Here is a 27660-nt window from a genome sequence, read left to right as displayed (position 1 = left end):
ACGGAGGTGCCTAAGAGCAACACAGACCCGGGGGACCACGGAAGTGCCCAAGAGCAGCACGGAGCCGAGGGACCACGGAGGTGCCCAAGAGCAACACGGACCCGGGGGACCACGGAGGTGCCCAAGAGCAACACGGACCCGGGGACCATGGAGGTGCCCAAGCGCAACGCGGACCCGGAGCACCATGGAGGTGCCCCGACCCGAGCCGACCTACGTGGAGCTCAAGTCGGGGAGCTCGGTCCCACCCGAGATCGGGACCCGACCCGACTCGGTCCACCCGGGCCCGGTCAAAGCTGAGATCTAACCACCCCTCGATTTATGGGGAGGCGGTTGGGGGGTTTGCTTGTATAAAACCCCCCCTCCTTGTCCTAACAAAGGGCAATTCATTCCACATTATACGATTATTACACACTTTTGTCCTACCGAATCTTTGTAATAGCCAAACACTACGGCAATTAATATAATATACGGTCCACCGCGACCTTTACGACATCGTTTCATATTTCGTTTATTATTCTTATTATATATTCTTATCCGGGTTTATTGATTCGGGTCCACCCCGGATTAATTAAATCCATTATTGGTGCTCTTGTTGAGAGCTGCTGTACAAGCTTAAGCGCTCTCCCCACTATTGTTCATCGACAGCGATGTCACGATCGAGATCCAACTCTCGTCATACCAATGGTTCCCGCGGCACCCAGCTCGTCGCGAACGGGAACGGCCCCAACGGGGCCCCCGCCCCCAGCATCCAACCGGCCGCCTCCACCAGGTCGGGGGAGGATCTGAGGGCCCAGCTCACCAACCACCGTAGCAGTGGTGCGCCGCCACCACCCCCCGTCGCCCCCGCTCCGGCTCGCGCACTCATCCGGAAAGGGGTGGCGGTCTTCGAACAAGCCTCCACCGCGCTGGCGCGCGTCGCAGCGGGCCTCCAGGCAGAGGAACAAGCCGCCCTAGGCGCCACCGGCGGGGCGCCGGCGTCGCCTCCGCCTCCTCCCACCCGCGGGGGCGCAATGGCTCGAGCACCCGACCGCCCCCGGCACCTGTCACCCAGGGGGAGGTCAACTCGCCTCGACCATCGGAGAGGCGGGGAAGAGGGGACTCCCGCCGAGACCGCCAGCGTGACGACGATGGAAGGGCACCAACCCAACCCACACCGACGTGAGTACGCTGAGGGGCCCAGGATGAACCCCACACGCTATCTCACCCCGTTGACACAACCCGTGGGTACTATCTTGGCGCACGCGGAGGACCAGGGAATCGTGGTATTCCCGAAGGAGGAGTGCATGAAGATATCGGCGAGGGGGGGACCCCAACAAGTACTGCAGGTTCCACCGGCAGAAAGGACACGATACAGACGAATGCATCCTCCTAAAAAGACAAATCGAGCAGCTCATCCAAATGGGCTACCTCGGCCAATTCATTAAGAAGCCCGGCCAGGCGCAGGAACAGGCCCCAGCGCCAGAAGCAGAGCAATGTATGGCGGAAGGGGGGTGGCCAGGCGCCATCCACCTCGGCTCCCCCCCGCAAGAGGGACCACCACGACCACAGTTCCGAGGAGGAGCAGAAGACGACGGAGGACTCCCAGCCCCCGAAGAAACGGGCCATCTACGTCATCTTTGGGGGGCCCGAGGGAGGGGACTCGCCAGCCGAGCGGAAGAGGTGGGCGAGGAGCTTGTACGTAAGGGAGGTCACACGTACCCCCCACGAGAAGAAACCAAAGAGGGAGCCCATCACGTTCACCGACGCAGACCTGCCAGATGGGCCCCTCCCCCACCGAGACGCCCTGGTGGTCAAGCTGGACATCAACAACGTGGTGGTGCACCGGGTACTCGTAGACACGGGTAGCTCGGTGAACGTCATGTACTACAACACGTTCACCCAGCTGAGACTCTCAAGAGGGCAGCTAGAGCAGGTACGCGCCCCCCTGTCCGCGTTCACGAGGGACTCAATTGAGACGGAGGGGTCGATCAGTATGGAGGTAGAGATAGGCACCCCACCTCACACCAGGAGGTGGGAGGTCGAGTTCGTAGTCGTGAAAATCAGATGCGCCCACAACATAATACTCGGCCGACCCGCCCTGGAGGACCTCAGGTGCGTAATTTCCATGGAGCACCTGTGTCTCAAGTTCCCGACACCGACCGGGGTCGGGGTCGCCCGGGGGGGCCAAAAGGTAAGCCGCAGCTGCTACTTGAAGGCGTGCCGCCAGATTGGTCAAAAGGACCTCAAGGTACATACCATCGCCGAGAAGGCATTTCGGGAGGTGGTAGGTCGACCTCGGGCCGAGCCCGTAGTTGAGACAGAGGAGGTCATCCTCGACCTCAGCCGACCCGACCGGGTTGTGAAGGTAGGGGTCAGCCTCCCGGCCGAGCTCCGGGCACGGATAATCAACGCCATCAGGAGCTACAAGGAGGTCTTTGCATGGGGTCCCGAGGACATGCCGGGCCTCAGCCGAGACGTGATCACACACAAGTTGGCCGTCGACCCCGCGGTCAGGCCAATCCAGCAACGCAAAAGGTACCTCTCCGCAAAAGGTACCTCTCCGTCAAAAAGGAGGTCGACACACTGCTGGAGATTGGTCATGTTAGGGAGGTCATATACCCCACCTGGCTGGCCAACGTAGTCCTCGCCCCAAAGCCGCCCACCTGGAGGATGTGCGTGGACTACACCGACCTCAACAAGGCCTGCCCTATGGACCCCTTTCCCCTCCCCAACATCGATCAGCTGGTGGACGAGACTGCAGGTTGTGCCCTTATGAGCTTCCTAGATGCGTTCAGGGGGTACCACCAAATTTTCATGGAGGAGGCTGACGAGGAGAAGACAGCCTTCACCACGCCAGATGGGGTCTATTGCTACAAGGTTATGGCTTTCGGACTGAAAAATTCAGGTGCCACCTACACCGGAATGGTGGCCAAGGTGTTCAAGCAGGTCCTCGGTCGCAACCTCCAGGCCTACGTCGACGACATGATCGTCAAGAGCACCGACGCCGACCTCCACACAGATGACCTTACCGAGGTATTTTCAATTATGCAACGCTTCAATTTACGGTTGAACCCCAAAAAGTGCACCTTCGGGGTGCATGGGGGGAAATTTTTGGGGTACATGGTCTCGAAGAGGGGCATTGAGCCCAACCCTGACAAGGTCAAGGCCATCCTGGACATGGAACCTCCGAGGTCCCTCCGGGAGGTCCAGCGCCTCAACGGGCGGTTGGCAGCCCTGGGCCGTTTCCTTTCGAGGTCGGCCGAGAAGTCCTTGCCGTTCTTTGGAGTCCTAAAAAAGACTAAGGGCTTCAAATGGTCCGAGGAGTGCCAGAAGGCGTTCGAGGACCTCAAGACGTACCTGATGTCGCTCCCCCCCCCTGGCCAAACCCGTTAAGGGGGAGGTCCTATATCTGTACTTGGGCATCTCGCAGGCCGCGGTCAGCTCCGTGCTGGTCCGGGACGACGAGGGGGTCCAGCGGCCTGTATACTACACGAGCCGAGCTCTACGGGGAGCAGAGATCAGGTACACACCCGTGGAAAAGGCCATTTTTGCAGTAGATGCGACGGCAAAGAAGCTGAACCACTACTTCCAGGCCCACCCCGTGCAGGTCCTCACCAACCAGCCACTAGACGCAGTACTGAGGGCCTCGGGGTCGGCAAGCAGGCTGGTCAGGTGGGCCATGCGGCTGAGCCAGTTTGACATCCAGTTCAAGCCCCGACCCGCCATCAAGGGGCAGGCGCTGGCTGACTTTATAGTCGAGTGCACTGCCCGGGAGGCAACGGAGCGGGTCAGGGACGAAGACGGGGAGTGGTGGACCCTCTCAACGGACGGGTCCTCCAGCACCAAAAGCTGCGGGGGTGGAGTCGTCCTCATAACACCGGAGGGGTTTCGGGCCTACTACGCCCTCCGCTTCGCGTTCAAATTATCCAACAACGAGGCCGAGTATGAAGCACTCCTGGGAGGGCTCCGCCTCGCACTAAATATGAGGGTGGAGAAACTCAAAATCCGATGTGACTCTAGACTCGTGGTGGGACAGGTCACAGGCGAATTTGAAGCAAGTGATGAAAGAATGAGGAGGTACCGGGACGTGGTGCTCCAGCTACTGGGGCAGCTGATCAATTATGAGGTCCTACAGGTACCCCGAGACCAGAACACAGATGCTGACATGTTATCCAAGCTCGCCCAAGGGGCCCCGGAACATATATCAAAAATAGCCCGAATTGAAGACTTCAAGAGGTCGAGCCTGGACGCCTACCCGGTCCTACCCGTGCAAATCCGACCTCCCTGCTGGTTGGACCACCTCAAGGAGTACAAGAAGATAGGCACGCTACCTCCCGACAAGGTCGACGCTAAGCTAGTGAAACAGCGAGCCCCCACGTACGTGGTCATGGGGGACACACTCTACAAGAGGTCCTATAACGGCGCCTTGCTGCGCTGCTTGTACCCAGACGAAGCCAGGTCAGTCATGGAAGAAATCCACGAAGGGACCTGTTCAGCCCACCAGGGGGCCTTCGCCATGTCCTGGAGGGCCATCTTACAGGGGTACTTTTGGCCTAAAATGGCCAAGGAGTGCGCCGACTATGCCCGGGGTTGCGAGACCTGCCAACACTTCCAAGTCACCACCGGCCGGCCAGCCACGAGCTACACCCCCATCAGCTCGGTCATCCCCTTCTCCAGGTGGAGAGTGGACCTAGTGGGAGCTCTGCCCATGGGGTCGGGAAAAAGGAAGTACCTCATAGTAGCAGTGGACTACTTCACTAAGTGGGTAGAGGCGGAACCGCTGGCAACCATAACAAGTGCCTGTTGCAAGCACTTTGTGTACAAAAATATTTTGTGCCGTTTTGGGGTCCCGATGCAACTCATCACCGACAACGGACGCCAATTCGAGGGGCAAGAGTTCAAGGGGTTCTGTACAGAATGGCACATTACTCACAGCCGGGTAGCAGTGTGCTACCCTCAAGCAAATGGCCAGGTGGAAAATGCCAACCGCACCATTGTGGGCGGCCTGAAAAAGAAACTGGAATCCACGGGGGGAGCGTGGGTGGAGGAGCTCGATGCCATTCTTTGGGCCTACCGCACCACCCCCCGGAGGGCTACTGGGGAGACACCTTTTTCCTTAGCCTACGGTTTCGAAGCTCGAGCTCCAGCGGAGGTAGTCATACCTTCCCGGCGGGAGGAGGACTGCGACCCTGACACGAACGAGGAACACCATAGAATTGACCTCCACATGATTGATGACAGGCGCGAAGCAGCCGCGATTCGAGCTGAAAACTACCAGAGGCAGACCAAGTCATACCACGATAAGCGGGTCCGACCCCGCTATTTCCAAGTAGGTGACTATGTGCTCAGGAGAAGGGAGGCGAGCCAGCCCCAAGCCGGAGGAAAGTTTGCCCCTAATTGGGAGGGCCCGTACATTATAGCAGCCGTGGTCCGCCCGGGCAGCTACAAGCTCAAAACTCACAAAGGAAAGATGATGATAGCCAGGGTCTGGAACTCAGAACACCTGCTGAAATTTTACCAGTAGACCTACCACGTGAGAGGTGGGTCTTGGCGTTGCTATTCTAGGAGGAGGACCATTCCCCTCCCCTAATAATGTCTTAGTGAGCGGCAATAGTCGGAATAAAATCGCATATTACAGAACACATTGTGCGCATGACCTTTTTGTTACAAAGTTGGTTCTCATGCATTTTATCTCCCTTAAAAAATAAAAAAGGAAAAAAATCATGAAACAGGGGGGGAACGAGTGCTCACTCATGTCTTCTCCCCCCCCCCCCCCCCCCCCCCGTGGACCCTAAGGGGGCACGAGGTCCGGCCTCGCGTACTAACCCCGACGGAGGACGCACCCTAAGGGGGCACGAGGGACGACCTCGCGTACCAACCCCGACGGAAGAGCCCGGTGGCACAGTCCCGTCGGACTGTGCCCGAGCAGCTAACGCGCACCCTAAGGGGGCACGAGGTCTAACCTCGCGTACAAACCCCGACGAAGGAGCCCGGTGGTTTGGTCCGGCAGGACTGGGCCCAAGCGGTTTGGCGCACCCTAAGAGGGCACGAGGTCCGACCTCGCGTACAAACCCCAACGGAAGAGCCCGGTGGCGTGGTCCAGAAGGACTTAGCCCGAGAGGCTAACGTACCCTAAGGGAGCACGAGGTCCGGCCTCGCGTACTAACCCCGACGGGAGAGTCCGATGACATAGTCTCGTAGGACTTTGTTGAAGAGGCTAACACATGGCAAAAAAAAAAAAAAAAAAAAAAAAAAAAAAACAGGTCCCAGCTCGGGGTGCTGCCGAGGTCGACCTCGGCTGGTGCCGAGGTGGCCAAAAAAAAAAAAAAAAAGTATTTCAAAGGGGGGCAATAGCAAGTAAGAGGTGGCACCTATCACCGAGGCAAAGGCGCAACAGTCATAACATCCAAGTGTGACACATAGCAAAAAGAAGAAATAAGTTCATACTAGCTAGAAGCAGTCGAAATAGCAAGTCTAACGTATCAAAAGCAGCAAGTGTTGGCCTCATGGGCTAAAAAAACACCAAAACAAGGAATCAAAGCAAATCTAAGTGCTCGCATCCGGGCCACCGCGGGCAGCATCACTGGCCTAGCACTCCGCAGCGTACTCCTCCAAGGAGGTCAGTGAAAATTTGGAGCTCGGGATTTTCCACCCAGGGGGCTCGGGTCGGCGTACGGATACTCTCATTCGTTGACTTCCACTCGCAACGAAGAGAGTGGGGGACTCATGATGGATATATTATACCCACGACCCGACCCGGGGTAGCAACATGGACCCGGAGCACCTTGGTGGAGCCCGAGAGCAAAACGGACCCTGGGGACCACGGAGGTGCCTAAGAGCAACACGGACCCGGGGAACCACGGAGGTGCCCAAGAGCAACACGGACCCTGGGGACCACGGAGGTGCCCAAGAGCAACACGGACCCGGGGGATCACGGAGGTGCCTAAGAGCAACACGGACCCGGGGGACCACGGAAGTGCCCAAGAGCAGCACGGAGCCGGGGGACCACGGAGGTGCCCAAGAGCAACACGGACCCGGGGGACCACGGAGGTGCCCAAGAGCAACACGGACCCGGGGGACCATGGAGGTGCCCAAGCGCAACGCGGACCCGGAGCACCATGGAGGTGCCCCGACGCGAGCCGACCTACGTGGAGCTCAGGTCGGGGAGCTCGGTCCCACCCGAGCTCGGGACCTGACCCGACCCGGTCCACCCGGGCCCGGTCAAAGCTGAGATCTAACCACCCCCCGATTTAGGGGGAGGCGGTTGGGGGGTTTGCTTGTATAAACCCCCCCCCCCCCCCCTCCTTGTCCTAACAAAGGGCAATTCATTCCACATTATACGATTATTACACACTTTTGTCCTACCGAATCTTTGTAATAGCCAAACACTACGGCAATTAATATAATATACGGTCCACCGCGACCTTTACGACATCGTTTCATATTTCGTTTATTATTCTTATTATATATTCTTATCCGGGTTTATTGATTCGGGTCCACCCCGGATTAATTAAATCCATTAAGTTTAGTGGGTCATTTTTTCACTGTTTAGGATCTAGCATTTACGATTTAGATTTAAAATTTAGCTTTTTAACGATATATATATATATATATATATATATATATATATATATATATATATATATATATATATATATATATATATATATATATATATATATATATATATATATACTTAGAGCAACCTCAATAGTCTAAGATTTTGCTTGTTTTTTGTTAGTTCTTGTAGGAGAGAGGAGGAGTCGAGGAGGGATGAAGAAAAAAGAAAAGAAAAAAAGAAAGGAAAAAATAATTTGACAAAAGCAAAAAAAAAAAAAAACAAAAAAAAAAACAAGGATTCACGCCCTAGGTTGGGTGCAGAGGTGCACAAAACACGCGGCTTGCGCTTATTTCTTTTAAAAAATTGGTTTTGCGGTGATAAAAACTTAAAAAAAGTATTAAAAAAAAATCAAGGACCTTGTAGTCCAATGGTATTTGGTATATTCTGCAAAAACTTCTAAAGAAATTACAAATATGATTATTCTTAACTAGTGTAATAAACAGGGGCACACTCAAAACTTCTACTAAACAATTGAAACAATATAATCACCCTATTCACTTAAGTCTTTTCATTACTTTACAATGTTAAATCTAATTAATGTTATCATATACGTACACACATGAGGAAAATAATAAAGATATGTTTTCAAGAAACACACTGATTACCTTGTCAAGATGTTTCTCCACCTTGCCTGCTTGATCTTGAAAATATTTTATATGAACATTGTTTTGATCCATCTTATATGTGAAGGGTTGTGTGTAGAACCCCAACCTTAAGGGTCCCCACACCCCAGCCCAACAGAGTATTTTGGGAGGATGTAAATCATGGTGACTCAACTAAACATGAACCATAGAGGCTAGACTGGTGCTCACTGCGCACAAGGAGCCCCCCTCACTGCCGCTGGTGAGACTCGATCTCTGGTCATTATTCCAAAGTTTCACCTCTATGACCAATTAAGCTACCCATGCGGGCATAAATTCTTTACATCATCAACTAAATAACCAAAAACTGGAAAAAAAAAAAAAAAAAAAAAAAAAAAAAAAAAAAAAAGAAACTGAAGAAATTGCATTAAAAACAACCTGACAATCTGTTTCCACATCCACCGCACCCAGTCCTGTATCCCTTAACCAACTCAATGCCTCCCGAATAGATAGCACCTCTGCTTCCCTAACCGCACATAACCCGGGCATTCTTATATTCTTGGCAGCCAGAAAATTTCCAACATCATCACGTAAGACCCATCCAAAACCCATAGCATTATCCTCAACATTTAGCGCAGCATCTGTATTAAGTTTTAGCCTCCCATGTGATGGCCTTGCCCAGCCTTCCACAACATGCGAATCTGAGTGGGCAACACCAGCTGGCAGCTTCTCATTCGCATTTCCCCAACAATCCAGAAACAGCAACGCCCTATGCAACATAGTACACAAATCAAAATCAATACCCTTCCACACACTCTCATTCCTGCTGGTCCACACACCCCAACAAGCCATAACAAACTTTGGTTTTGAACATAAATCTAAAGTGCCCAAGGCCCAAAAAAACCAATCTCCAAGATTATTACCATCGTAGGCACTTACATGCGACATTTCTAGCTTATTCCAAAGCCGAACTGCCTCCCCACACTGGACAAAAAGGTGCATGGCCGACTCCTGAACTTGTCTGCACATATGACAATTCAATAAACAAGCCACATTCTTAGTCATTAACAAGTCACGTGTTGGAAGGAAGTGGGATGCTAACTGCCAACAAAAACTCTTCACCTTTGGAGGGACATGCAAACTCCAAATACTCGCCCAAGGGCGATCACTTGCAGGCACCAAAGTGAGCTGCTTATAACAAGATTTAATCGAATACGCTCCTTTCTGCTCCCATTGCCAAAACCACTGATCACAAGGCTTACGAATACTGAGAGGAATATTCAAAATCAAATTAGCATCACGGGTATTAAATATATCCTTAACACACTCCACATCCCAACCATTACCATGTAAATTCATTAAGGAGGACACCGGGGCCTGATAAACTGTCTGATGCAGCTCCGTTTCTATAAATGGATTTTCATCCACTGGTAGCCAAGGATCCCTGCCAATGATAGTCCCATTACCATCGCCAATTACCCTTCTACATCCCTCCTTCAAGCACTCTTTTACTGCTAACATACCCCGCCATATGTAGGACGGATTGCTCCCCTCCCTGGCATCAAAAAAGTCACAGTCAGGGTAATAGCGTGATTTAAACACACGTGCCACTAGACTCGTGGGGTTGGAAATCAACCTCCAAGCCTGCTTTCCTAGAAGAGCTTTATTCATCTCATGTAGGCGCCTAAACCCCATTCCACCACACGCTTTTGGCCTCGACAAACCCTCCCAAGAACGCCATCAAATTCCACGACCATTACTCACATCACCAGACCACCAGTACTGGTTCAATACTACCTCAATTTCCCGGCAAAGGCCCAAGGGGAGCAGAAACACCATCATAGCATATGCTGGCATTGCCTGCAACACATTTTTCAATAGAACCTCCCTCCCAGCTCTTGATAGGAACTTGGCATTCCAAGAACGAACCCTGGTGAGTATACGATCCTTCAGAAACCCCAGTATAACCTTCTTCCTCCTTCCCACTAGAGAAGGCAAACCCAAGTACTTTCCACTAGTCTCCCCCTCCTCTACGACCAGAACATCAACCACCTCATTCCTTCTACTCTGTGGCACATTAGCACTAAAACATGTAGCAGATTTATCGTAATTAACATGCTGGCCCGAAGCCCTAGCATAAGTATCCAGCACATACCTCATTTGAACGCTCTCTTCTTCATTAGCCAGAAGGAACATGAAGGAGTCATCTGCAAAGAGAAGATGAGACACAGAAGGCGCACCCCTCGCAACCGAAACACCATGCAATCCGCCCGCAACCATACTTCTTTCAATCATGGCACTCAACCCCTCAAATAAAAAAATAAAAAATAAAAAAATTTCTCGTGTAGTAATTGAGTATTTCTTCCCCATATTTTAAATACATTGTTAGCAGTTATTGGTGGTTCTCAACGCTGCACGCTTACTTTCAAGTAGGTCATCCAAATTGTTGTAAATCAATCACGCTTAACCACTAATGGATTTAATTACCCGAGGTAGACCCGAATTACTAAATCCAATAAATGATAAATAGGAAAAGGCAAAGAATGTATATGTCGCGGGGACAAATTTCGTATTGACAGTCTTTTATAGGAAAATTACAAGGAGAATATAGTAACAAGACAAGATGTAGATGTCCTAACAAGACAATGAGATGTCTTTTTATACTAAATAATCTTCCCAACCGACCCCAAGATAATAGGGCGGGCGGTTGGATCTTAGTTGACTGAGTCACGCGGGGACGCCCTGCGTGACCGCCTAACCCCAGCTGGCCGAGGCCGACCGCAACCGGGGTCGACCACGAGGTCGACCCCGGCCGAGGCTGACGCCGAGGTTGACTCCGACCTTGGCCGGTGCTGATGTCGTCCCCAACTGGGGTCCATGTAGTAGACCTCAGCCGAGGTCTACGCCGGGGACCCAGTTGGGGTCTCCCAGGACCTTCGCATCACGCCGCGACCCCCGAGTCGGTTTGCCCCGAGTCCCTTCTCCTAATATATCCATCATGAGTCCCCCACTCTCTGAGTTCCGAGTCTTCGTCAACGAAAGAGAGTAGCTCGAGTCGAATGTCGGCCCCAACCAAGGCTGACGTCGAGGTCGACCCCCACTGGGGTCGCCAAAGTCCCCTCATATCGCACCGCGACCACCTCGGGGCCCTTGGCCCCTTGCACCACACCTTCCCCGGTTAATTTTCCCCGAACCCATTCCTAATATATCCATCAACCACATAATTTTTTGGCTATCTGGTTGTCATATCCTACTTAAAACCAATTGGTGATAAGTAGGTGGATATTAAGCATTTAACCACGTACATCCCTTCATGGTAAGCCACAACGCCACGTCTTGAATTGAGTAAGGGTTGAACTCGGCCAACCCGGTCGACGCCCAACAATCCTCCTCCCAACACATGTGGCAACCTTTGAACACCAAACCCAGTTGCGTAGACCTACGCCCACATTCCATCCGGGATAACCATTTAACCACATCCCTCCATGGTAAGCCACAACGCGATAAGTCAAACACGCTTAATCACAAAATTCTTTGGCTATCTGGTTGTCACATCCTACTTAAAACTAATTGGTGATGAATAGGTGGACACTAATCATTTAACTACATCCCTCCATGGTATGCCACAACATCATGTCTCAAATCGAGAAGGGGCTGAACTCAGCCAATCCAGTCGACGTCCAACAATTATAATATTTAAGGATAGATATACCCAAAAGATTATAATAAAAAAAAAAAACAAACGAATTAATTTGAAAAATTGTCCTACATAACAGATAAAAAGACGATGATTCACTTGTTCATGGGTTTAACTATCAGTAATAGGAATCAAAGTGATTGTTATTGTTTGGTTGACAGGTTTCTAGAACACTACTATGGAATTTGATTACTCCCTTAATTAGAAAACTCATTCCCTAATAAAATAAGGATTTCATTCCATTATTCCCTCTCCTAATTGGTATTTTTATTTTTAAGTTTGGATTAGTGCATTTAGATTTTTGTTTTTATTTTTATTTTTTGTTTATATTGATGCTTTGGATGTCTTTATATTAGAATAAGGGTGTTTTTGGTTCACACATGGGAATCAGAATCAGAATGGGAATCAAATACTTGGTAATGGTAATGAGTTTTGGTGAAAGTATTTTGCATGTTTAGTCTTAGTTAGGGTGGAATTGGAATGATTAACAATTTTGTTGTTTGGTTATGTATGATCATATATATAATGGGAATAAAGGTTTTAAAAATACAAGAACAAAAAATCAAGACAATTTAGGGTGTGTTTGGTTCATGGGTTTAGCTATCAGGAATGGGAATCAAAGTCATTGTTATTGTTTGGTTGATAGGTTTCTAGAGCACTACTATGAGATCATATTTGATTATCCCCTCAATTAAAAAACTCATTCCCTAATAAAATAAGGGTTTCATTCCATTATTGATTGAGCAGTTGCCCGTAGACCACCTAAAAAGGAATATTTATTATTTGATCCATATCTGAAGTCCAATGGGAGCAATTTGACCGGAGTAACTAAAATTGATAAAAATTAATAGTTAAGGTACTATATTGATAATTTTAAAAATTGTGAATTGAAATTAACAAGATCTCAATAGTCATATGATCAAAAGTGAAATTAACTCTAAAATATAACAAAATACTCTTTATACGGGAAGAAAAATAATATATAATTGATATGCGATCTTTGTTGCTTACGAGAATATTATATTTTAATTTTGAGTCAATATTAGAATTAAAGATTAAAATAAGCAAACTGCATAAGAACGTTACGCGTACAATGCATGAGATCAGATGTCCATCGGTGAAGCTTGCTAGCGCTAGCACTGGGTATATCAATAAGAAAATTAACAATAAATAAATTATTACATATCGATAAAATTACGTTATCGCTATCATCATCATCATCATGATCTATACTAATATAATCTATCTACTACATATATTTAGTACAGACAACAAAATGAATTGTAAATTTTAAGCATTCAAAAAAAAAGAATTGTAAATTTTAAAATATCATATCTTGTCTGCTGCTTAGTTATATCTTCTTTGACCTTGTTTATGATGATTCAATAATACTAGGTTTCTTACATATATAATCCAGTGGATTGATCGCACCGTACCACGTCTCTCATACAAATTGATATATAACTAAACAAATATTTTAATTAATTTGTTTCCCATTTGAATATATAATTATATATACACACACGCAATGATTTTTGGAGTACATACTATATTATATTATCAAAGCTTACATTGTAAGTTTGAAGAATATAATGTGAAATTGATATAATAGTATTATGTATTTCTCATTAATACATACATACATACATACATATATATATATATATATATATATATATATATATATATATATATATATATATATATATATTTTTGGTAGGGATATATATATATATATATACATGTTAGAAAAATATACATACACGCAAGGGAGAATCAATCGCTTTTTCTAGATTTTTCGTGAAAAACTGTTTTTCCTATTGCAAAAAAATCTCTTCTTTTCTCTCTTCTCTTTGAAATGGACAAGACAGCCTGAGTTAGGTCAAAATGTGCTAGCCTTTAAAACTCCAAAACTACCCAATATTGATTTAATTCATTAATCAGCTATTAATGTATTAATTCAATTTTAATAACTCATTGATTTTTTTTATAAGTTCTCAGTATTACCACGGACAATTAGTGTGACTTTCTAGGTTCATAGTCAAACTAGCAACGAGTAAAATTTAATAACTCCTTATTAAATAATTCATAAGTCATCAGTGACACTAACAGAATGTCATGACTACCTAGTTGGTAATGAAATACATGTATATATATTATGTTGAACCTTTCCGTTACAAATATCATGCAACATTCCTTCCACACAACACTTGTTCCGAACTAGGTAAATGTCATGGTCAAACCTATAAACTTGATTTAAAATGTCTATTCAAAAGTATTAACCTGAAGTCCAACTTTGTTATACTTTGGCCAGAGATTCTCGTTGTAAGATTATTAAATAGACTAAACAACCTTGTTACCTCAAGGTAGGGGCAGTGTAAATGGGCCAAGCAGCTCGGTCAACTTCGAGCTAGAGCCAAACTCGAGTTCAAATATTTTAGGCTTGTGGCTCGTCGAGCCGCTCCGTTCGAGCTCAAACCTGCTCATTTTGTAACCGAGTCAAGCCGAGCTTCAGTTTTCGAGCTCGAGCTCCACTTGGCTCGTTTGCAGGCCTACCTCAATGCGGTGGACCCTCTATTGAATGCACACATGTCTCCGTACAATACTGAACTATGCCACCAATTACACTTATAGCCCCATAAGGGAACAAAAGACGCATACTGGCAAACACTAGTCCATCATATATACGACACAACTATGCCATCTCAAGTAAAAAGACTATTGCATATTTGTAACATATAACATACCGAAGACCATTGTTACAAAAATCACGCCTAGGCGTCGACCGACTGCTTAGCGTATCATCATAATCGGTAGTCTAGACGACCGACTAGGCCGCCTAGTTGGCCAGTTAGCTATTGGACCTTTAGTTAAAGAATTATTGCGATATCGACATGCATTCATTTTACCTTTTCACTTCAAAATTTGTCCCATTTGCCTCGATCAAATTTCCAATTCTCGCGCTCAAAACATAAAAATGAAAAACTATTAAAAATTAAAATCTTTCCCCGTTCATAATGCCAAGATATTTATAATAAAAAAAAGGTTGAATAAAATGGTGTCACATAAATAAATAAATAAATAATAAAGGGACTCACCAACACTATATGAGACTTATTTTCTTTTACTTATTAATAATGCAAAACATATGATGAGTTATTTTTCTAACTTTCTTGTTTTTAGATTATTAATTGCATGAAACCATTAATTGGTAAAGTAAAAAATGTATCAATGGTAATAAATTCTATTATTTTGTCTTTGAAATATCATAGAGTTCACTCCATAAGTTATAAACGTTTGAAAATTTAGATTATTTTCAGTAATAATACTTTTTTAACCATTAGGTTCGAAGAAGAGGGTTTTAGTCTGTTGTTTTCTCTTTGGCCTGGTGGACCTTAGTCCACCTTGCGAGGTGGATCCAGGTTAAAAAATACACAATTTATATTGAATGTTTATAATTGAGTTAATACCCAAAATTGTCCTCGACTATAGTGGTTTTTCTCAATTTCGTCCTAAACGATTTTGGTAACCTAATATCGTCCCAGACTTTTGTGTTTCGCTCAATTTAGTCCTCCATTTGTTATTCCGTCAAATTGGTGTTAAATAAAGAAACAATTCAATAATGCCAATATTGATCTCTCTTTACTTTCAACTTGTGAAGTGCGAAATTCCTCTTTCTTGTACGAATTACTCCCGGACCTGCAAATCAAATTTTATATTCGCAGTTTTAGGAGTAATTCTGGGAGTAATTCGTAAAAAAAAAGGGATTTTGCAGTTCACATGTCTATGAGTAAAGAGATGCCAATATTAAAATTACTGAATTATCTATTTATTTAACACCAAATGGACAGAATAACAAATGAGGGACTAAATTGAGCAAAAACACAAAAGTCTGGGACTAAATTGAGCGAAACACAAAAGTCTGGGACGGTATTAGGTCACCAAAGTCGATTAGGACGAAATTGAGAAAAACCACTATAGTCGAGGACGATTTTGGGTATTAACTCGTTTATAATTTTATATATTAAATGTTCACAATTTACATACTAAATGTTCACAATTTACATACTGAATGTTCACAATTCAAATTGTGAATATTCAGTGTATAAATTGTGTATTTTGAACCTGGGTCTACCTTACAAGGTGGACCCGTGTCCATGGCATAACTGTTGTTTGATGAGATGTAGCATTCAATATGTAAATTGTGAACACTCAGTATATAAATTGTGAATTTTGATCCCGAGTCTACCTTACAAGATGCATAGATTCGATGACATAAGTGTTGTTTGATGAGGTATAGAATAGCCTAGCTTTCATCAAGTTATTTTAAAGAAAGAATTATTAAAAAAAAGGACCAAAGAGGTTGCCAAAGTGGAAAGATAAAAACTTCTAAGCCCATTGAAGAGTCATATATATATATATATATATATATATATATATATATATATACTATAGACCCTAGTTCAATATACATGATTTGACTTCATAATGTACAGAATTCATATTCATAATGCACAAAATTTATGTTCATATACATACACATAAACATGATATAATGAACATGAATTCTGTGCATTATGAACATGAATTCTGTACATTATGAATATAAATTATTTGTATTATGTTAAGTGTTTATATGTCTTCATTATACCATATTTATGTATTATGAACATAAATTTTGTACATTATAAAGTTAAATTATGTGTATTGGACACTAGGGTCCACAATGCACTGTTATATATATGCCTAATGTAATTAAATTATGTGAAATTGGACTCAATGAAAGTTTAGACCTGCTACGTTCCTGTTTTAAAAAATAGATCGCTCATGCATTAGTATATTGATCATATTTCTTACTCGTACGATGGCAGATTGATGCGATTCAAGACTCTATATAAATTAAAAGCTAAGAGAACCATCTACAATTTTCATGTTTTGCGTTTTATTCTACACCCATAATACTTAATAACAAAGGGAATAATAAAACACCAGAAATTTTGTTGTCTTTTTAAATATTCTGGTTATTTGTTCATCAAATTGAATAGAGCAAGTTTGGTTTGAATCATTGAATTGTTGTTGAAATTTTAAGGCCTTCATGAAATTAAACGGTTTTAAAAAAAAATTGTATCATTTTTACATTAAGTAATACTCCATATGTTAAAATGTTTATCATCTAAATGTATCTTGTTTTGCTAATGAGACTGAATTACTCAACAGGCAATTTGTAATTTGTTATAAAATCTTATATTCTAACACCAAAGCTTTAACAAAGGTCCAGCACTTATATTAGCCTACTTAAGTTTAAATCGCAGGATATACCTCAATGAAGTATCATCCCCCACTGAGAATTTGAACACGAGTATTTGTTAAGTCACTATACCAACACTTAACCTTTCGACCACATACATATATTGTCATTGTACATACTCCGTAGTTGCCAAGAGATTACTTCTACTATTTATAGAGGGCATTTGGTTGGAAGGAAAGAATTATGAGGGAAAGGAATTACTGAATTATAATTCGGTGGGAATAAAGTATAAATTCAAATTACGTTATTGTTTGGTATAGAGAAATGGAATTATTGGAATGGGGAAGAAAAGAAATGGTATAAAGACTAAAATACCTTTGTGAAATAATAATAATAGTAATAATAACCAAAGGTAATAGTGTCATTTCATTTATTTTTCCTTTCTCACATCCATTGAATTGCAATTCATGAGGGTACCCCATAAATTGCAATTCAACAAAAAGAAGGAATTGCAATTCCCTCCAACCAAACAATGTAATTCACCCTGTTCATTGAATTTCAATTCCTTTACAACCAAATTACAGTGTACCAAATTATAGTGGCACACCTAAATACCTAATGCGAGTAATAACTGGTTTGAAGAACTTTTGAGAAGGAGGAGATAAATCTGGCAAGATTTTGAGGCGTGGAAAAACTCAACCAAATACTCCATGTATATGCTTAGCCTATTAATCATGTAATAGAATACATGCTTAATTAATACAGAGTAATTAGCTTTAATTAAGTCGACTAATAATTAATACAAATTGAATTTGATTTAATGCTCATACAATTTACTTACAGCAAAGCTCTGCTCTGAAATGCTCATACAATATCTATCTGCCCATTCTCAACCAGCGGCTTTACAGACTTGTAAGGCAAAGCATATAAATCGTCCGCTTCAATGCTTACAGGATCCTCCCCACTGTTGAGGTGTAGCCAAAACCAAAAATGACTATTTGCTAGATTATGTAAATTAGCAATTAGGAGTGAGTGGAGTAGTCGTTTGTTTACCTGTCATCCAGCTGAAAAGCTCCCAAAAACCTCTTGCTCCTGCAAATCACATAATGCTCCAGCCGTGGCTCGGGGACTATGATAACAAGTCGTAATCAGTTCAAGCAGGAAGGAAGAAATTGCAGGATGCAAAGAAAATATTAACTAATTCCTCACAACTTCACATCCAAATTTCAGAAACCAGCAAGTATGCACACACAAAATGTGCTTGGTTAGACAAACCTACCCATGTCATCCTGCTCACTTACGGAAGATTGCTTCAAATGAGACTTGAAACCTGGTGGCAATTTTGAGAGCACAGACTGTTCAAAATGTGTCTGTAGATCTTCAGCACACCTGTCAGCATTGTTTGTTTAGTAGGAATAGTAGCTACATGACGACTAAAAATAATGTACTTCTCTCTACTAACAGAGGTACCAACATATAACAATTTACCTTTGACCAAATTCTTGTTCTTGTTTAGATAAACGGTTCCAAAATTCATCACTTTTTTGGATGTGAAACACATACTTTTCTATCTGTGCAGTTAACGTACAGTGTGAGCAAAGAAACACAATACAAAGCCTTTTACATAAGAGTATAAGACATTCCATGCAAAAGGCATGTCAAACTTTGGATAGTTTGGGGTCACCAAAATTAATGATCAATCATGAATGTTATGTATACAGCAAGGTCTGTAACTAAAGATATTTAACCTAGATAAATTAAACATAAAAAAAAAAAAAAAAAAAAATAGTAACAAGCAAATAGAACGTCTCAGTAGCTTAAAAATTACATACCAAAATAGATAATTCATGGCTACCTTTTGGAGACGAGTTCTCAGATATGATCTTAATAGAAACATAGTTCTGTCCAGGTCCATCTGGTAAAGCGATACTGTGAGTGGATCAACACCACTTTTTGTGTATTCCTCCACTGTTTCCTCCTAAAGAAGCATCATAAAAAGTGAGGCATGAGAAGACATTAACACAAGAAAACCAACGAACTAGAAATAGATACAGTTTATCACAATGGTCAACCAGGGATTGCCCTAGCTCTAAACCAATATCACACAAGCTGAGAAATTTTATACTCCCTTCATCCCATTTGATGTGTCTGGTTTGGTTAAGTACTATTAAGCACAAAAAATCAAATTTAAAAATCATTAAAAAATACTGAAGAAAATAAGCAAAGTAGAAAAAGTTGGTTTGACTAAACTCTAAAGAATAGTAAACAAGACAGGTAAAATGGGATAGAGGCATTATTAGAATACCATTTAGAGGCGTATTGTGGTTAATGAAACATTATTGGGTTCTCTTACATTTCAGCAGTACAAGCACACACAACATTCATTTGTAATCTGAGCATTATTTATACAAAAGACTTTGTGCAAACTTCACCTCAGTCATCTCTTCATTCCATTCATATTCGTGTACCATAGACCTTGATATTGTATTTAGATTGTTTTATCTTGGGCCAGCTACAGTTTTCCACGTATAAAACAAGTTATACTTTATAATGTTGTTAATAGCAATTTGAAATTAAGACATTAAAGAAATGGTCTTCGAAGAATAAATTCTTCTTCTCTGGGGAAATTTTTGGGATTAACAGTGTTTACCTTTCTCTATACGAGAGGTTAATTAATACCACAATAATGATCCACTATAATCAAAATAATAATCCTAAGCTCTTTTAGTAGAAAAAGCTTTCAAAATCTGAGTAAGTTACATTTTTCTTCTTTGGCAGACCTAGAACGACGGGAGAGCTTCGCTCACTGTACTAATCTTTCAAAATTATCAAAATAGCTTAAACATTGCAATTCGACCAAAATAAATAAATAAATAAATAAAATCAAACAGAGACAGATCTTCAGTATGCAAAATATAGAACAGGGATCGAATAGAAAACTTAAACTAAATTAAAAAATAAATGCATAGAGAAAAAGAAAAGTTAAAAGGTAATGAGAAAGACAGTGATGTACCATCAACTGGATCTGTTCCCGGGATCTCTGGACAAGAGCAGCCTCAAATTGAAGAATTTCGGGAGCACCCTTCTCGTTCCGCCAAGCTCGCTTCATCAGCTCCGCGTCGGTAGTCGAAATCAGGGATTCGAAGTCGTCTGTCGTCGGAAACCCTGACCCTCCATCCCCCGAACCCGAATCCATTATCCCCTTCTTCTAGTGTATACTCTTTTGGGAGGGAAGCTCTCAGCTCTGCTGATGAAGAGAACTGAAAATTTGCCGCCGTTCCGACAAGAACTCCGCCGGATTTCGCCGCAGTTCGCCGCCAAACGTCGATCTCCGCCCCTTCCGCCGGTCACCACCAAAATGACCGCCGCCTTCAGTCTTCCTTCAATCCTTCCCTCGCTTTTTAGCCTCTCTATCTTTCATTCAGTGAAGTCAAATGCAAAGATGATGATGGTGTTTGGGCCCATGCAATATGGACCAGACCTAGTATATAAGCCCTTTAAGCAAAAAATTACTAAAATGGCCCATTTTCTACTTGCGCAATCATTATTGTGTGGACCATGGTCTATATAAGTTGTATGGACCATATTTGTATACAGTAAAATAATGTACATTCAGCATAAAAATAATGTACATTTAGTACAAAAATAATGTACATTGTAATCAGGGAAAGTACATTATTTTTGTACTGAGTGTACATTATATTGTATAATGTACATACACTACAAAAATAATGTACATTTAGTATATTAAATATATTAAAAATGTACATTTTATTATGGTCCACATAACACTATGTAGACCATGATCCACACAATAATTTGCCCTACTTGCGCAATTGTAATGCCGTGGAACCGTGTCCACCTTGCAAGGTATACACGGTTCTATGTCATAATTACTGAACTCTATGTTCATAATTATAAAACTCTATATTCATAATTTTTGAACTTTATATTCACAATTATTGAACTGTATATTCACAATTACAGAACTCTATGTTCATAATTATAAAATTCTATGTTCATAATTTTTGAACTTCATATTCACAATTATTAAATTTTATATTTATAATTACAGAACTTTATGGTCATCATTATAGAACTTTTATTAATTAACAAAAAACAAAAGTGATTTAATTTGGTGAATAACTGAATATATTACTCTTCTCTTTCCTATTTTTTTTAGATTTTAAAAAATTAAATAAAATATGGAGTGAATTGTAATATCAAATTATTCAAAGTAAATTGTTTCTTTATTATTTGGCATAAAATAATATTTTTTTAAACTATAGAAATTATTCATCATCATAGTTAATAAGTATGAAGAAAGTAATAACTATATATAAAGTGGAAGAAAGTAATATCCCATTCTTTATGCTCCTTTCCCATGGTATTGTACTTAATATTTGTGGATTTAAAAAAAAAAAAAAAGAGTTAATACCCAAAATCGTCCTCGACTATAATGGTTTTTCTCAATTTCGTCCTAAACGACTTTGGTGACCTAATATCGTCCCAGACTTTTATGTTTCGCTCAATTTCGTCCCATACTTTTGTGTTTTTGCTCAATTTAGTCCCTCATTTGTTATTCTATCCATTTGGTGTTAAATAAATAGACAATTAAGTAATTTTAATATTGGCATCTCTTAACTCATAGACATGTGAATTGCGAAATCCCTTTTTTTTTTACGAATTAGTCCCAGAATTACTCCTAAAACTGCAAATATAAAATTTGATTTGCAGGTCCGGGAGTAATTCTGGGTGTAATTCGTACAAGAAAGAGGAATTTCGCACTTCACAAATTGAAAGTAAAGAGAGATCAATATTGACATTACTGAATTGTCCCTAAATTTAACACCAATTTGACGGAATAACAAATGGAGGACTAAATTGAGCGAAACACAAAAGTCTGGGACGATATTAGGTCACCAAAGTCGTTTAGGACGACATTGAGAAAAACCACTATAGTCGAGGACGATTTTGGGTATTAACTAAAAAATAAAAATTAAACTATCAATATAAGTTCTCTTAAGATATACTCGTAGACTCTGTTTGACATTATCCCAAATAATATTTCAAAATAAGTTCTTGACTTTTTAATTTTTTTTTATCTTTATTAATGTACAAAAATGACGCCATCCACTCTTCATTAATCAAAATTTTAATATCTTAGAGAATGTTTGGTTCATGAAAACTGTTTTCCAAAGGAAAATATTTTTCTTAAAATGGAGAAAAATGTTTTTTTTTGGTGTTTGGTTCATGGAATTCATTTTCCATTGGAAAATGAATTCCTCAAATTTGAGGAAAAAAAAAAAAAAAACAAACAAACAAAATCCTTGGTTGTTTTCTGTGGAATATGGGAAGAAAAAGTGATATGGGTTGCTTATTTTACCCTTGTTTTTTTTTTTTTAATTATATTAGTCTTATTAATTTGTAGAGGCATATAGGTCTTTATACTTGTTATTCCTTACCGGGCTTACAATTCCAAACCTAACCAAACAATAGAATTAGTATTCCCCATAATTCTTTTTCCACCAACCAAACAATGAAATTCATCTTCATAGTAATTGTTTTTCCACGGAATTTCAATTCCACTTCCCTTAAAAAAAATTCGTGAACCAAACAAGCCCTTAGTTTATTATTTACACTTATCAACTAATTCAACAATTAATTTTATTAATACACTTTAATTTTAATTAATTAACTTATTAACTACTATACTAACTTTTCAACTAAAAGCATCCTTATCAGTTGAGGTTATTTCTCAGTTATTTGTGGGTCCCAGCATCCACCTCATCCTCTATCATCTCATTCAATTACAAAAAACCCTTCTCCACATCAATTTTGAGTTATTTCTCAATTTTTTATGCACCCACCATTTAACTCACTATATTTTAATTATTTCTCTTACTTATTGGGACCACAAATATACCATACTTTGCATAAGAAATATTTTTGAAATAACTCCTCCCCACATCAGCTATTAACTTTGAGTGGAGAGAATTCATGTAGAAATAACTCCTAAATAACTACTAGTGTGGATGCTTGCGTGTCAAATAAAGTCATAATTGACTCTGTTACAATAGGTATCTATTTATAACTACTTTCTTAATCTACTGATGCATACCACCTCCACCGAGACTTAAATTCACACCCTCCCATATAGGGATCAACTTGGTGCCACTAAACCAAAGATCATTGGCATTACCTTCTTTATTTATTTGATTGCATTTAAAATTTCTTTAAACATTCTTTTTATAAAACTGATTTCAAATTACTTTTTCTTAATATAAATACAATTAAAATCATTTCAAAATAGGGAAAAGTGTCAAATTGACCCCCTAAGTTAAGTGGATAGTACAATTGGGTACCCTAAAGTGAAAAAAGCTACATTCAAGTCCCTTAAATTGGTAAAATTGTTCAAATAAGTCCAATGTGACTTGTTTATAAGGTTAAATGAATATGGTGTTGACACGTGTCTTTCTTATTTTATTTTTTAAAACAAATGTTATTTATTTATTATTAATTAATTAATTAATTAATTAAAACAACAACAACAACAACAACAACAACAATAATAATAATAATAATAATAATAATAATAATAATAATAATAATAATAAAGAACCGCTACCGACTGTCCACGCCAGACAACCGGTGGCTGTCTTCCTTCTTCATGGTCGTCTAAGGAAGATGGTTATGGCCGTCTTCTAGATCTGGACGAGGGCTATGGCCTTGGCCGTTGCCCTCGTTCCAGACAGAGGGAACTGGTGGCTATTCGGCGCGGACAGCTAGTAGTTGTTTTTTTAAAATTTATTATTATTATTATTATTATTATTATTCTTATTATTATTATTATTATTATTATTATTATTATTATTATTATTTTAATTAATTAATTAATAATAAATTGTAATATTTTTAATTTTTAATAAATAAAAAACATTTGTTTTAAAAAATAAAATAAGAAGGACACGTGTCAACAAGATATCGATTTAACCTGATAAACAAGTCATATTGGACTTAATTGAACAATTTTACCGGTTTAGGGAATTTGAATGAAGCTTTTTTGACTTAGGGGACCCAATTACACTATCAACTCGACTTAGAGAGCCAATTTGACACTTTTCCCTTTCAAAATACAATTTTTTTAAGTGTTAGACACTAAAATTCGTGCATGAGTCGTTCAATTGCTAGTACTAATAATGAAATTTCTTAACAGACACAATTATGACATCTGAGCACTGAGAAGAAGCATAAGAACAACATTATCAATTGGGGATATTAGGGGGAGAATGTAAGAGTGATTAGGAAAGAGAATGTGAGAGGAAAGAGGAAAAAAATCAAAACTGATTTTTTATTAAAAAAATAAATAATAATAATAATAATAATAATAATAATAATAATAATATAAAGCGCCCGTGTGGGCGGCTGCTGTGTGCGAAACGCACACAGCAGCCCATAGGGGTGAGCAAAATTACCGAAAAACAGACAAAACCGATAACCAAACCGATAATTTCGGTTATCAGTTATAAGACAAAAAAAAATCAGTTATTTGGCTATTCAGTTATTTATCGGTTATGAAGGTGTAATAACCGTAATCACTAAATAACCGACAATATTATATATATATATATATATATATATATATATATATATATATATATATATATATATATATATATATATATATATATATATATATATATATATATATATATATATATATAGCGTAGGGTTCCAGTGAGAACATGTGCTTAGGTGAGAACGTGAGAACATATCATGTGCATCCATCTAATATTTTTTTAATGGTCTAGATTAGATTAAGTGTGTGCGAACGCGCATTAAATGTGTGCAAATGCGATTTAGTGTGTTTGCACACATTTAATGCGCGTTCGCACACACTTAATCAAATCTAGACCATTAAAAAATATTGGATGGATGCACATGATGTGTTCTCACGTTCTCACCTAAACACATGTTCTCATATGATCCTATATATATATAGGCTCCGGATCCCATGAGGTCACTTATATGGATGAGGTCATGAGATCTCATCCCATCCATTAAATCATTACAAATAGAAGGTTGAGATTGAATGAGATTTCTTATATATTTAAGGTAGTAGTCTAAGCATAAGGGTGAATTAGTCATTGTATTCTTAAACTATTTTTGGTTACAAATCAATTGGGATACATACCATCCGAATGGTAATATGATTAGATATATATTAATAGTAACAAACGCTATTCATTTTGTAGCATGAAGTGTGTGTTCCTGAAGTCTACATGTGCTCTGTGCAAGTTCGTGTTATGTCTGTGCAAGATTTCTCGGTAATTGAGTTTAGCCTTTTCAATTTTAATACTATTGAAGGTATGTGCTACTTATATGTTTTTAGCGTTTGCATGTTAGAATACAGTCTGTGTAAGATGTCAGTCATATTTAGGTAAGCGTGTCCAAAATAGTTTAATAGCGTGTGGAAATTATGTTTTAGTTGTGCAAGTTTGTGTAATAGCATGTGCAAGTTTGTGTAGTAGCCTGTGCAAATTACTGTAAAGTGTATGCATTGTATTCGTAATGAGAGTGCAAGATATGTGAAAGTGTTTTGTAATACCGTGCAATTCAATTTTAATGATAGATTGTATTATGAGCAATTCAATTTTAATACGAGTGGAGGCTATGTGATAGTTATATGTTTCTAGCGTATGCATGTTAGCATAATGTCTGTGCAAGATGTCTTGTATGTTTAGTCTAGCGTTTCCAATAAAGCTTAATAGTGTGTACAAATTTTGTTTTAGGGTGTGCAAGTTAGGGTAGTTGCATGTGCAAGTTAAGGCGAAATATGCCCTAGCCTTTATTGAGATTGGCAAACAATTATAAATTGATAAATTCTCCATTAGACGACGAATTGTACATGCGTGCATCATGTGCGACCAAATAAAACTGCGTAATAAGTCATGGAGAACAAATTAAGGGGCAGTGTTGTTGGGTTTTGGTGGTCTGTGCGTAGGAATCACGCGGTTAGTGCAAGTGTAGTAGGTTGAGTTGGATGACGGTCACAAATGTATGTGTAAACTGCTCAAAAAGGTGTATGCGTTAGCGTATGGAGCAGTGTGTGAATAGTTGTTAGTTTAATATGGGCTGGATAATGTGGCATTCCGATTTATGGGTGCGTTGGTGCGATTTAGAGTGTTAGTTTAATGTGAGCAGGATAATGTGGCATGCCGATTTATGGGTGCGTTTTTGCGAATTAGAAGGATTTTTCCATTGAGATAGCTTCTTAAAATGATTTTAAATGATGGTTTTGCGTACATGTAGACGTGAAGGTGTGAAGAATTTGCCCTAGGCTTGTGCACAAAAATGAAATAGCCTGTGCATACACATTCGCATTTACAACCTGCATTAATAATGGTATACATAAAAACGTAAAGGATAAAGTAACTGCATTCAGTACAACATATGAGTGCACGTCGTAGTAATATCGAAATGCAAAAAAAATAACAAGTAACTAAAACCCATCTGTACAGACCAAAAGACCAAACTGCACAAAATATCCTTGGTAGAAATTGCCATTTCATTAATTACTAGTTGATGTGTAAAGGCAGTAAAGCTCATGCATGATAAAATAACCTTGCTTTGTTGCTTTTGCTAAAATTTTCCAATTATGGAGTTTTTATATACTAGAAAACAATTGATGTGACTTCCCCTTTCAAATTTTCTGCATCATTACAAGTTCAATCAAGAAGTTAGTTCTACAAGATAGGTGAGTAGTCATAAAGGAGGCTAATATTTCATCTATTTCAAATGCTCAAGATACATGCAAAGATATTTAGTATTCAATTTGAAGTGGTTGCTCCTGTAAAATGGTTGTAAAACATGTCTCCTCAGCATCATGCTCTTAATCTTCACTATGAAAAAGTGAATGATAGATGATGTTGGACAAGTATTGGAGCTGGATGTCATGAAATTGTTGGAACTTTTGCATTTGATCTGGAGATGTCAATGTTAAGAATTTGCCTGCTATAGTAGGGAATATCCCGACCGACATAGCTTTACCTCGACCGGTATGCCTTCGTCCTCTTTTTCTTGTCTTTGCAGGTAACAGGTCGGGCTTCTTGTGAAGAACTCGGTCGGGGTCCGACCGGGAGTTGCCCGAGTGACAGTGTCGACCACCGAGCGGTAGCCCTTTGGCGAGAGAGCTGACAAAGGACACGTGGCGGTTCCTTGCGACGACAGACAGGGCACCCGGGAGGATGACACGTGGTGGCTACGTGGAGAGCATGCCGAACGACCGGATTTGTGTCTCCGACGCAGCGGCTATAGCTACAGTGTGAGGGACTTTTGGACGATCGATAAGTTGTTGTTAGAGAATCTCGACCGCAGTCAGTCGGTACTCAGAGCAACCAAGTAGATTGTACTTAGGGCCTTCACCGCGATCAATAAAGATATTTCCTTGCTTTAATTGGTCTCGAGTGTGTTTAATTATTGCTTACGTAGTAATTAACAGTATCATTTTGGCGCCGTCTGTGGGGATCGGTGC

The 27660-nt window shown here is 41.0% G+C and overlaps 2 protein-coding genes across 3 annotated transcripts; both read right to left on the bottom strand.

The window, feature by feature from the left end:
* Positions 1-5576: 5576 nt before the first annotated feature.
* On the bottom strand, positions 5577-9876 carry LOC109147770. The gene is made up of 5 exons (XM_019295428.1): positions 9528-9876; positions 9304-9448; positions 9086-9202; positions 8620-8950; positions 5577-5675 (listed from the first exon to the last, which is right to left on the bottom strand). Exons 1-5 carry the CDS (start codon positions 9874-9876, stop codon positions 5577-5579), a joined length of 1041 nt encoding a protein of 346 aa, XP_019150973.1.
* Positions 9877-17647: 7771 nt separating this feature from the next.
* On the bottom strand, positions 17648-20581 carry LOC109147978 (DNA replication complex GINS protein SLD5-like). Of its 2 annotated transcripts, XM_019295669.1 has the most exons (7): positions 20140-20581; positions 18982-19104; positions 18615-18697; positions 18406-18515; positions 18180-18255; positions 17968-18090; positions 17648-17851 (listed from the first exon to the last, which is right to left on the bottom strand). In XM_019295669.1, exons 1-6 carry the CDS (start codon positions 20320-20322, stop codon positions 17991-17993), a joined length of 675 nt encoding a protein of 224 aa, XP_019151214.1. In that variant the 5' UTR covers positions 20323-20581; the 3' UTR covers positions 17648-17851; positions 17968-17990. The 2 variants fall into 2 exon arrangements, with proteins under 2 accessions (XP_019151214.1, XP_019151213.1); XM_019295668.1 differs by lacking the exon at positions 17648-17851 and having other exon boundaries at positions 17864-18090; positions 20140-20580.
* Positions 20582-27660: the final 7079 nt, after the last annotated feature.

The sequence above is a fragment of the Ipomoea nil genome, unplaced genomic scaffold (assembly GCF_001879475.1).
Source record: "Ipomoea nil cultivar Tokyo-kokei standard unplaced genomic scaffold, Asagao_1.1 scaffold2036, whole genome shotgun sequence".
In the NCBI taxonomy this organism is placed as follows: Eukaryota; Viridiplantae; Streptophyta; class Magnoliopsida; order Solanales; family Convolvulaceae; genus Ipomoea; species Ipomoea nil.
This window is presented reverse-complemented; position numbering and strand designations above follow the sequence as displayed.